The sequence below is a fragment of the Carassius auratus genome, chromosome 21, assembly GCF_003368295.1.
Source record: "Carassius auratus strain Wakin chromosome 21, ASM336829v1, whole genome shotgun sequence".
Taxonomy (NCBI): domain Eukaryota; kingdom Metazoa; phylum Chordata; class Actinopteri; order Cypriniformes; family Cyprinidae; genus Carassius; species Carassius auratus.
The window spans coordinates 12,913,933-12,926,937 of record NC_039263.1 but is presented as its reverse complement, the minus strand read 5'-3'; the positions used below and the strand labels follow the sequence as shown (position 1 = coordinate 12,926,937).

At 38.1% G+C, this 13,005-nt stretch overlaps 1 protein-coding gene across 3 annotated transcripts in view; it reads right to left on the bottom strand.

The window, feature by feature from the left end:
- The window catches only part of LOC113038571 (connector enhancer of kinase suppressor of ras 2-like), a 37,980-nt gene that overhangs the window by 2,565 nt on the left and 22,410 nt on the right, over positions 1–13,005 (bottom strand). For all 3 annotated transcript variants that reach the window (XM_026196082.1, XM_026196083.1, XM_026196084.1), the window contains exons 9-21: positions 12,284–12,430; positions 10,293–10,426; positions 8,029–8,219; positions 7,716–7,805; positions 6,911–7,116; positions 6,711–6,762; positions 5,085–5,260; positions 4,886–4,959; positions 4,706–4,777; positions 4,393–4,460; positions 3,956–4,059; positions 2,807–3,329; positions 212–411 (exon numbers count right to left, since the gene is read on the bottom strand). In XM_026196082.1, coding sequence (XP_026051867.1) covers positions 212–411; positions 2,807–3,329; positions 3,956–4,059; positions 4,393–4,460; positions 4,706–4,777; positions 4,886–4,959; positions 5,085–5,260; positions 6,711–6,762; positions 6,911–7,116; positions 7,716–7,805; positions 8,029–8,219; positions 10,293–10,426; positions 12,284–12,430 — 2,037 coding nt within the window. The remainder of the gene's footprint in view (positions 1–211; positions 412–2,806; positions 3,330–3,955; positions 4,060–4,392; positions 4,461–4,705; positions 4,778–4,885; positions 4,960–5,084; positions 5,261–6,710; positions 6,763–6,910; positions 7,117–7,715; positions 7,806–8,028; positions 8,220–10,292; positions 10,427–12,283; positions 12,431–13,005) is intronic.

Genomic DNA, 13,005 nt, shown 5'->3' with positions numbered 1-13,005 from the left:
CTTGGTGAACAAAAGGGACGTCTTAATAATAATAATGTAATGTGTATAAATATTAGGTTAAGATTTTGGGAAAGATTTAAAAACACAATCACTAAACTAACTACATCTTACAAATATGCTATGACCTTTCTTTTTTTTTCTTTTTTTTTTTTTGTGGTGAGGTTGCTTGAAGAAAGCGGTAAACTAGGACGTGAACAGATGAAAGCTGTACCTTGAATGAGTTCTGAAGGATCCGCAGGCGGTGCAGCTTTTCATTGAGTAACGGATCATTGCAGCGGCGCACAAATGATCTCTTGTACTCTAATCGTGAAGAGGACCTGTGCTCATTGACAGGCGACAGACTAGTCCTCTCCAGAACCCTGTACAAATCCCCCAACGAGTCAGCCTGGTGCCTGCGCTCTCGATCTGGACCTACAGAGGGCGGTGAAGAGCTACTTACAATCCGATACACCAAAATGATTACATACAACATACATTTGAAACTAATGGTTGTGTAATGGTATAAAATATTGTTATATAAATAATTATCATAAAGCATGTATATACATTAATATGGTACATGTTATCAAAGGCTAGGTTTAAAATAAATGTATGTATGTATACATACATTTATATATATATATATAGAGAGAGAGAGAGAGAGAGAGAGAGAGAGAGAGAGAGAGAGAGAGAGAGAGAGAGTATACAGCAGGGATTCTCAGCTCTGTCTTTTCTTCAAAGGTTTAAAACCCTTGCTATAGTATAACACAACAGAGTAAGTGCTTATTGTAATGATCACATTAGCTGTTCTCATTAGGGAATTACACGTTAGAATGACTATAAGGGGATCCTAGGTTGGAAGAAAGAGAGAGAACGGCCCTAAAGCCACATTCCTCCGTTTCATCCTGAGACGACATTAACACGGACTGAAGGGACTCCTCCTCGTGTGCTTTGAGGCACAGTTTAGTTCTGAGGAACAGGGAATGTGTGGAACAGAAAGGAGGGATGAAAAAGGATAGACAGGGATGAGAGCTGTCAGGCTGGATTAGAAGGACTGCACCTAATATGAGGCTATTGGAGGTCTTAAGGGAGATGGGTATTCAGCTGAGATTTGCAGCTACAGTGCGTCTGAATCAAGCAGCAATATGTTCATCATTACTGGCTTCGATACAAATAACTGAAACGCTGAAGCAAAATGCAGCATCCTCTCAATGACATTTTGCACAAAAAAAACGAATACAAATCTATTATGACCATTCTCAAAACAAGAAGTCATTCTAGCGTACACAAAATACAAATCGATCAATATTTCACCAACACTTTTACACTTTTCAACTGATCCAACAAAAGCATTCACAGGCAAAATAAAGTTACTTATTTTTTTGGATAAGAAATGTAAAGCTCAACACTTAGATGTTGCTCAAAACAAAGATGAAAACAATTTTCCATACACAAACAAAAACTTGGCATACATATAATGAAAAAAGAGAAAACAATATATAAAAAATAAAAATGATAATAATAATAATAATGATAATAATATATTATGGATATATAAACATATATGAATAACATTATTAATATTATTTTTATTTTTATTCCAAGATATTAATACTGAATAAAAATAAGGTTTAAAATAACAGTTAAAATAATCACTATCAGATTAATGAATAATTACAGATTATTGAAAATTATTATTATTATTACTATATTTATAACATTTCATAACATTTTATCAAAATGTATATTGGTTGGTCATTATGAAAAGAATATAAAATTATAAAATGACAAAGATGTTTTTTCGAAGCTGAAACACAGACGAGTTTTTTTTTTTTTTTTTTTTTTACGTGCAATTGTGTCCAAAAATGCCTCTGGTGAACATATGTATATAGTGTATATAAAAATGCCAAGCAGAAGCTTCATGGCATCTTTCAAAATATTTTTTGGATCTTTAATTATAAAGTAAAAAAAAAAAAGTATGTTCTTGATCTGTTTAATTAAAGTTCACCCACTGAAGATCACTTGCTTTAAACTGAATATTATGTCACTCTAATGTACATGCCAGTCTGAAACAAACTAAAAAAAAAAGAAAAAAAAAAAAAGAAAATCAAAAACGCAGACAAAAACCTTTTTCTGTGGAAGACAAACATTCCACTCCCCCACCCAATTCAACTAAATTGTTATGTCATTATAATGTCTGGATGTTATTTAAAGAATACAAATTTTTTGATTCACTTCAAATGTTGACTACTTCTATATATATATATATATATATATATATATATATATATATATATATATATATATATATATATATATATATATATATAATTCCACAATACTATTATTGATATTAAATAAACAATATGCATATTTAGTAGTAGTAGTAGTTAAAATAATGATAGTGATAATAATATTCTTCATTAAATATTTATATAATAACTAGAAATAAAACCATCTCTCAATATTGATTAAAAATAATCGAAGTCAATTTTAAGAATTGTTATATTATTTACAATAGTTAAAGTTACAATCTGAAAATATTTGTAGTGTTCAAATATTATGAATATTGCATATTTACATAATAACAATAACAATTATTATTATTATTATTATTAAATGTCTTCAAAATGTTTTTTTTTTTTTTTTACCACTATCAAAACATGTTTGAAACTGAAGGGATATCTTGACAAGCAGGCAAACCTTGAAACAAATTACTCACATACCTTTGCCTACACATGCTAACTCACCCACTAACTTGCCTCTGCATATGTAGGCACAGTTAGGAGCAAAACACACACTTGTCACGAGTTCTCAGTTTCCTGACCTGCTTCTCTGGCATGGGCCCGGCCCAGGTGGTAGCGCTGTGCATCTGCATGTTCAGCTGCACTGCTGGCAGCCAGGATGGCATGAAGACCACTGTCACGGGGCAAGGTGAAACTGCGGTGCTTGCTTCCTACTCCACCACCTTCGAATCCCTCTCCTCTTCCTAAAGCTGGGATGGGCTTTTGGCTGGACTGGGTGGGTGTAATGGGTGGGACATAGTGTTCTGGTGGCAGCCCGTGCTGGCTGGGGAGCGTCGACTGGCGGCGGAGCTCCACGGGAAGGGCTCGACTGGGATCGATGAACACTGAGTCATCCAATGGAAGAGTCTGCAGGAAATGGAGACCGGAGCTGGTAAGGGGCGTCTCGATGAGGTCCTGCCACGAACGCCGCTGGCTGGAAGACTTTCTGCCAGGGGAGGTTGCACTGCTCACACTGCCCCCCTGTGTTTCGGAGAGCGGGGAGCGAGACTGGATGGTCTCCGTGGAGGGTGGGCGCATGTGTTGGGACTCCTGGAATGGACTTGCCTGTAATTAACATCATGCAAGGTCCTTTTAGTCGGTATATTTACAATTTGGAGGTTGGTGCAACAAGAAGCATAAATCTAGAACGAAGGACATCTATAACAAGAGGGGTATTTATATCCCTGTTTTCAATTTTCTCTGCTGTCTTCTTTTACAGGCTCACCGTTGTCACCCTTAGTTATGCTCTGCCTGGATGGAACGATCTGAGACAGCAAAACATTACGCACACACAACTCTTTCTCTTGGTATTATGGGACTGATTTAAGTCTCCTTCATTAAGGATGGAACCAGAGGACCTCTTTAAAAAAAAGTGCCTTTTGACTATGAATTTACAGCAGCCACAATCATCCCCTGGGTGATTAATGTGTCTCCATTCTCTCCACCCCTTCACACCTCATTCTTCATCCTGTTCTCCCTCCCTCTCTGTCCTTCTCTTGTCTTTCTGCATTGTTTCACCTCATTTGTTTCCTTCAGCTTTAGTTTTATTTATATAGAATGCACTACTGTTCAAAAATTTGGGGTCAGTAATTTTACACGAGTAACACTTAATGCAATTACATGTCAGCAAGAATTCACACAGTGTGAACACAGGAACCCAAACAAACAAAAGAAAAAAAGAGGAGACTCACCGAGGTGGAGTGAGGGTAAGTGTCATATGGAGGTGGAGGGCTATCCTGTTTGGGTGTTGAGGACATGTGATCAGCGTCCTCATGGTCACTCTCGCTCCAGTAGTCTGAGAAAACGACAACAAATATCCATTAAACAAAATGAGGAGTCCAAGAATAATGCCATTTGAAAGCTGTGGAAAGCAGCAGCTTTCTTTATTTAAAATATGCTTGTGTTTGTATCATTTTAGGATTTATTCATCAAATGATAGGGAAGTATAAATTATACTGACAGAATAACAAAAATGACTTCCTCTATACTCAAACACCACATTCATGCATCCAACATGTAGTACATCAAATGCATATATTTAGTGGAGTTGCAGACCAGACCACACAAAGTCAGAGTGGGAGAATAATTGATCCGACAGGCTTAGCGGAGCATGAAGGCATCTTCTCACCATGATCCTGTCGAATCCTCTTCTGCTCCGAGTGAGCTGTTGCTGCCATGTTCAGTCGACTGAGCCACCTGCGAGCAAACATAAAAAAAAAAAACTAAAGTTACCTGGGGAGTTCTTCACACTTCTGAAATGCCGAGCTGAAAGAGTCTTTCGGGAGGTCGCTAAAATTAGTACGCTTTGATCAGCTCATGGAACGTTAAATGAGATTGAGGAGCCTGACTAGAGCATTCATGAGGAATTGACAATGTTTCAGATTACATTAGAAGTCTCTTATGTTTCTAGAGGCATTTAGGAATATTTCTTTACATCTTACCTATTCATATCATCCATGTTGTCCGCAGCAAAATAGAAGCTTTTGATTTTAGGATGGCAAGCCTTAAAAGCACTGAAAACAGGCAAGAGATACAAGGTCATTATTGTATGCAAAGCTGTATTCATTTTAATTTTAATTTTTATGAAAGCTGTTTCATTTCTAGTTTATTCTACTACTCACAACTTTTTGCGGCATTCATTGGCCTGATCGATGTTAAATTCAGGCAGGCTGACAAAACCCTCTGCTTTCTCGTCCTGAGAAAGGACAGAGATGAAAAACTGAGATATACTGATGAAGCAGGGAGTTTATGTAGGCAGCCTAATGGGCCATTTTGAGCTAAGGCATTTCATCATGCAGATGAATGACCTCGTGACCTCACCTCTTCATTGGTGTACCAATATAGGCAGGCATCTTTCAGCACAACCCAGTACTTCTTCCATTTCTGAGAGAAGTAACTCTTTGCATCCTTCTTCTTCCAAAGCCAGCCCTCACAATCACCCTGACCCAAGTCCCTGCAGGAGATCCGCCGCTTACTAATGGAGGGCAGGGATCCAGCTGAGAAGGACAAAGAAAGAGAGAGAGAGAGAGAGCAGAGACATCAGCGTGGGCAATATAAATAGAAAGACTGGCAGGAATATTATCAAAACAGTGGCTTTTTGATGTACTGCCATATAATGGCAGAGAAATGTCTTGACATAACAATTATTCAGAGTGAGAATGTGTGATTGGATTTGTGTAGGAAGCAAAAAAATAAAATAAAAACCTTTCTCAATCAGTATTTTGAGGAAAGCAAAAAAAAAAAAATTCTTAAAATTATCTTTAGCTGAATAATTTTACTTTAAATTGCTTCAAAATTATTTTTTTTACATAATATACTATTATATTACATTGATAAAATTGTAATAACAAACCATTTTATTATATATGAATATATAGTATATATATGAATTACAGTGATCATAAGTGATAGTAAAGAAATGTTAAAAGTTACAAAAGATGGCCTTTTTGCCCATTTTCGATTATCTGTGAGTGACGCGCTGCCAAGATGGTGATTGCCGCTCCGACTACTTTTGGCTTCAAAAATACAGTGTATGGTTGTGTAAAGCAAAAAGGAAAATGGGCATAGTTCATAGGGCAGACTAGATGGAGGGAGGAGCCAGGGAGGAGCCTGGAGAAGAAGGAGCCAGATGGAGATCCAGAGGCCATCCAGGATACTGGCCCATGCCGGAGCTGATGGTGGGAGGAGCCATGGTTGAGATAGGGCCAACAACACCAGGGAGCAGAGCAGCCACAAAGTCAGGGTGACACTGAGGACCCGGAGGGCCAAGGCGGAGCAGAAGGCTCAGGTGACCGAGGTGGCGGCGGGGCTCCGGGAGACCGTGGCAGAACAGGAGCAACTGAGGATGGAGGTGGAGCCGGAGGAAAGGAGGAGCCTGACAAAGCCAAAGGGACGGAGTGACGAGGCGAAACCAAAGGAGTGGAGTCGGATTGTGAATGGTCAACGACTGACCAAGGCAGGTCTGAAGGGACGAGGGAGCCCGGTGGAGCTGGTGGGATGATGGGCCATGGTGTAGACGGGGGAGCTAGAAGCCAAGGCGGAGCTGATGAGTTGAAGGACAGAGGTGGAGTCCAGGACTCTAAGGCAGGAAGCGGAGACAGGGGATCCTCACACCAAGGCGGCGCTAGAGACTGGAAGTCCCGAGGTGGATCAGAGCACCCAGAAGGTGCTGACTGAGGGTAAGCTGAGGGACTGACAGGCACCAGTGGAGATGGAGCTGAGGAACTGGCTGGTTTAAGAGGAAGTGAGAGAGGGTGGCTGGGAGGGAACACAGGAGGACTTGAGCTGGGCAGAACCAGCGGAGACACAGGATATTCAGGGGCACAGGGTAAGACCTCTCCAAACCAGTCTATTAAATCCTTCTTGAAAAGGTCCATACATTCCTCATGGTATTTCCCAGAAACTATGTCTGCAAATGCTAGCAGAATTTATCATTTGACATCTTACCTCTTAACTTCACTTTCTTTGACCGGGAAAGCATGGATGATCGATCAAATGTCTGAAAGAAAGTAAATAAATACAAATAGATAGTAAATTAAATAATTTCATACTGCAACTCTTAATCATAAATGACTTATACATTAATACAGTATTTACACAGTTACAGATTAATACAGTAATTTATACATTGTCTTCAGTACACTCACGAGATAGACAGATGAGGTTTCAGATAGGGGTGTGGCCAGCGAGTCCTGCTGCAGCATGTCCATCTGAAGGGTGGGGACTAGGGCGTAGTGGGCGGGGCTACCACCTTTCTCACTCTTCCTTCTACTACGCCGACTGCTGCGACGTCCAGTGTGGTACTCCTCTGTTCCTGCCTTGTCCTCACTTACATATCGCAGCAGGGAGTTTTCTGTTAATAAAACATGTGGGATTACTACAGTATGCTGATTTTAAAATGGGACAAAGCACATTTTCAATGTACTGTCTGTTTTTCAAATTTAATAAAGCAGTTTTGAATCTTCCTTTTAAATAATGTAATGGTTAGAGCTGAAATCGAATTATTCAGGGATCTCATGATCAAAGAATACGGCTGTAATATGCTGTGTTGCACATGTACAAATTTGAGATAAATTTTGCCAGCGTGACTAAAGAAAGCATTCTCTCTGCTCCCACTCCTTTAGCAACAGAGCCTGGCCTCAACCAATGAGAAGTCAGCATCTTGGCAAGACCTCTATGTTGGAGTTACCATGGCAATGCAAAACCAAAAAATCCCAAAATCTCAAACAGAGCCAGGGAGATACTGGCAGACTGATCCCAGCACAAATTAGGTAAATATAAGGGAGATGGGGACAATCTGAACACAATGTCCAAAGATTTAAAAATGTGCCAACGGAGAGGCCAGGGCAAAAAGTGATTAAATAATTGGTTCTGTGTAACCTGAGGTAAAGATATCAAAACGTCATCCTCCTCAATGCTCATCTACCCACATACAAACACACACATACACACCTCTTCTGATCTCTTTCTTCAGCTTGGCAGGATCTTCATAGTCTCCAACCCAGTTATATTCTACAGGCATAGAAATAGGCCTCAGCCTCCCTAGTACACAAGCACAGAGAAGTCGAAAACATAATAATCCATTATAATAAACCAAAAATAATCCATTACAGGAGTAGAAGATTAAGTGTAGCTCGATTGTTATGTTTACAATGATTTATGGCCAATTTAATGTAATATACTTCTGTGTACACAGTATATACAGTGTTGCAGATAAAAACTGACTGAATATAGACTGAATATCATCATGTATGAAAGCATGTACCATATGTAGGAGTGCTGTCCCTGCGTACAGGTGGAGGGCCCTGATTCTGATCATACTCGTAACAGTACAGGACCGCATCCTCATCCAGCAGCGGGAAACGCCTCCGGCACTCCTGATCCAGGAAGGAGTTGGGCGAATCAGAACCCTTAGTGGCCTGCTGGCAGTTGCTGGTCAGATTTCCTATGTCATCTCTGCGTAATGGTAAGAGAAATCTATTAAAGATGCATCTCAATAAATTAAAATACTTCATACGACCAATAAAAAAACATTTTTACTGAATTGTTGGCCTTCTGGAAAGTATTTTCATTTACTGTACATGTATTCAATAATTGGTAGGGGCTCCTTTTGGTGCAATTACTGCCTCAATACACTGTGGCATGGAGGTGATCGGCTTGTGGCACTGCTGAGGTGGTATGGAAGCCCAGGTATCTTTGACAGTGGCCTTCGGTTTATCTGTATATTTTAGTCTCTTGTTTCTCATTTTCTGATAGCTCAATAGCTTGACAATAGCCCATAGATTCTCTATGGGGTTCAGGTCTGGTGAGTTTGCTGACCAGTCAAGCACTCCAACACCATGGTCATTTAACCAACTTTTGGTGCTTTTGGCAGTGTGGCAAATTAAATTAGCATCTTCAAAAAGCTGGTCAGCTTAAGAAAGCATGAAGTGCTCCAAGATTTCTTGGTAAACAGGTGCAGTCACTTTGGTTTCCAAAAAACACAATGGACCAACACCAGCAGATGACATTGCACTCCAAATCATCACAGACTGTGGAAACTTAACACTGGACTTCAAGCAACTTGGGCTATGAGCTTCTCCACCCTTCCTCCAGACTCTAGGACCTTGGTTTTTCCAAATGAAATATAAAACTTACTATCATCTGAAAAGAGGGCTTTGGACCACTGGGCAACAGTCCAGTTCTTCTTCTCCTTCGCCCAGGTAAGACACCTCTGACGTTGTCTGTAATTCAGCAAATTCCTTGACACGTCTGTGTGTGGTGGGTCTTGATGCCTTGACCCCAGCCTCGGTCCATTCCTTGTGTAGTTCACTCAAATTCTTGAATCGATTTTGCTTGACAATCCTCATAAGGCTGCGGTTCTCTCGGTTAGTTGTGCATCTTTTTTTTCTCCACACTTTTTCCTTCCACTCAACTTTGTGTTAAAATGCTTGGATACAGCACTCTGTGAACAGCCAGCTTCTTTGGCAATGACTGTTTGTGGCTTACCCTCCTTGTGAAGGGTGTCAATGATTGTGTTATGGACAACTGTCAGATCAGCAGTCTTCCCCATGATTGTGTAGCCTAGTGAACCAAACTGAGAGACCATTTTGAAGGCTCAGGAAAAATTTGCAGGTGTTTTGAGTTGATTATCTGATTGGCCAGTCACTTCTAATTTGTTGAGGTTTTTGTTAAATGTGAGCCAAAATCATCCCAATTAAAATAACCAAAGACTTAAACTACTTCAGTCTGTGTGCACTGAATTTATTTAATCCACAAGTTTCACAATTTGAGTTCAATTACTGAAATAATTTTTTTTTCCATGACATTCTAATTTATTGAGATGCACCTCTATAATCTTCTATTCCACAATTCTTGAATGTGAATTAGAGTTTGACCATTCTTAAAGAAAAAGTATTTCTGGTGCAAACATCACCACCAACAGTGTTGCAATGCAGTTGTTAGTGTTTTTACGAAGATCCACCTCCAGATGGTGTCATGATATTTTGCTCTGTATGGCTTCAATTGAAAAAGTCTAGGGTCAGTAAGACATTATATATATATATATATATATAGGCTGAAATAAATTAATTAATAGTGACAGTAAAGGCATTTAAGATGTTACAAAAAATCTACTCTACATAAATGATTTTAATTTGAACTTTTATTTATAAAAGAATCCTGGAACATTTCTTGAGTATCAAATCTGCATTTTAGATTGATTTCTGAAGAATAATGTGACACTGAAAAGTGGATAAATTGCTTCTGAAAATCCAGCTATGGATCACAGGAATGACTTACATTTAAAAATATATTCAAATTAATGCTGTCACACGATTAATTGTGATTAAGTTTGTGTAATGTGTATATGTATTGTGTAACTCATACAGTACATATATATATATATATATATATATATATATATACACACACACACACAAAAAAAACTTTTGTACTTTCCTTAAAAATTCAATTTGAGGTGTTTCATGCACATTCATACATATACTGTATATAGTGTGCAGTGCATGTGTGGATATAATAATACTGTACCTGGGTGTGTAGGGCTCGTCTGGGGGAGGGGGGATATAGAGGTCCTGTAATGCGCAGCTGTCCCGTCTGGATGGGGTGCTGAGGGTGCTGGACGGTGTGGCCACACTGCTGCTGGGGCTGGGAGGAATGATGGGCTACAAAACAGGGGTACTGTTAGATTTCACATTTCCATTATGTTTTAGGAAAGTTGTTCAAAATATCCTTTTGTGATTTGACCCAGGTCATTTTCAAAAGTGTACTTGTTGGTGAAGAGTGCTTACATTCTTCATCATTTCATAGCAAGTCAATTTCTCCATTTCACAATGATACGTGAAATACATATGGTAGCCTACATTACAACTACTAAAGAAAATGAATTTAAAAAATAAAAGTCAACAATAATAATATACAGAGCTGTGTAGATTACTTACAAATTGTAGTCCATTACTGATTCCAAATTACATGAAAAAAATTTTGTTACATACTCTATAACATTACACATTTAAGGTAACATCATAAGACTACTTTTTGATTATTTTAAATTACTTTTGATCTAAATCGTTTACCACATTGATTTAAATAGGATAATCTTGTACCATATTGTAAAAAAATATATTCCATTCATTGTAATTAACAACATGAAGTACATTAAATATTACATTATGTCAACATTAGATTACATCAAGGTTTGCAAAACTGGGGTTTGTAAAAACACTGCAGGAGCATGTGAGTTAAATGAAAAACTAACAAGTAATTAAATTATCAAAAAATTTAAATGAATCATTTTAAAATAACATCATTCAAAATGAAAGACCTACTAAAAATGAAATATTTTATTTGTCTACCTGCATGTCATATGACCGTTAACTAATATCAGAGAACTGTGGACGTGTAAATGTAATGCTTAATTATTAAAATATTTATTTTAAAATCTCAGGGATACTTTAAGTAAATATATTAGGGAAAATAGGTTCAGGTGACAAAAAATTACCTTTAGGAAAGAAATAGTTTGAGACAAAAGCCTTCCAGTGCCATAGTATTAGATGGTCAAATAACCAACTGTGTGATAATTCAAATAAAAAGTAATTTATCAGTAGTTGATGCAATGTTGAAACACTTCTCAAACTTGACATTATTTTTGTAAATCAAAATGCTATGTAGCCACCTGACTAATGACTGGTCCTTGAGTGAACATCCACAAAACTGGAAGACTTTTTAAAAGATAAAAAAGAGGAATTAAGGAGGATCAATAAATTATAAATATGTAATCGATAAAAAAGTAACTGTAGTCTGATTATGAGTGAAAAAATTATTTCAAATAATTACAAGTACTTCATTTTTTAAATCTAATTACATAATCCAGATTACATGTATTCAATTACTAACCAGCTCTGATAATATGTAATCATTTCCCTAGAATAATCTGCCCATTGTGTGTCTGTGGAAGAAGACATGCAATAAAAAAAAAGAAACAAACAAAATAAAAAGGTGTTCAGTCATGCTGATTCTGTTTCCTCTTGCTTTCATGTAGACACAAAACACTCTGTAACGCGCTTTGGTTCTGCATAAATAAAATGTCTTCTCACAGTCTTTTACTTTGCTGTTGTCATGACAATCAGCCTATCTTGTTCGCTGTCAGCTGTGCAATCGGAACGGCAAAGAGGAAATAAATACGTGCAATTTATACACTGCACAGTCAAGCATCTAAAATGACATTCCACATTTTCCTCTCCGGGCCACAGTAAAGCTTCCTGATGTGCCGGGGCTTCAGTGGAGCAGGAGAGGAGATTGAGGAAGGAGGGATAAGCACCAGATTAGAGGTAAAAAGATGAAAGAGAAAAAAAGGGAGGTTGGTGGGTGGGGGAAGAGTGGAGCGAAGATTTGCCATGCAATCTAGTTGGCCAAAGCCCTAAGGGAGGGGAAGAGTGCTCTTAATGCTGCTAAAAAAAGAACAGGCACAGATTGGGGGACTACACTACGGCATATCATCAATTCACACACGCCGTCAGTACCTGCAGGGCGAGGGGCTTCCATCTCATGTTCTTGAGTAACGCTGGGGCTGATGTGAGAGTGCTCTGAGGTCGTTTCTTCAGCGTGAGGGTCACACCCGCAGGATTGCTACGTAAAGAGTTTACCAGGTTCTTCAGCTGCCAGCCCACCTACGCAAGTCAAACGCACGTGTTCACCTCATAACACAATCAGAAAAGAATTCAAAACACACCAGCATTATGTTGTCTTGTTAACAGGGCCATTCTTCATGCCCCCACCATTTACTGTACGTCTTAGTATATTGGTTAAATTATAAACAATATGGAAAACTATACACATTTTCATTCGAAAGTTGGGGTCAGTGAGATTCATTTATGTTCAACAAGGCTGCATTTATTTTGTGTAAAAACAGTAATATTGTGAAATATTAACAAATATTTGACTTATAAGTCTTACTGTTACTTTTGATCAATTTAATATGTCGTTGCTAAATAAAATATCTCAACAAACAATCTTACCAACTCCAAACTTTTAAATGGTAGGATATTTCCAGCATGAAAAACTCAACTTATTAAAAATTTATAAAATGTAATTTTCACCACATTTGTGAATATCACAATTTTTTTTACATTTTGTCATTAATTACAGCAACACAAGTGACACATTCAAGGCCAAGAAATGTTGTGAGGACATTGTTAAAGAAATTCATCAAATTCATAACATCACAGTTGATCATCACAACTGA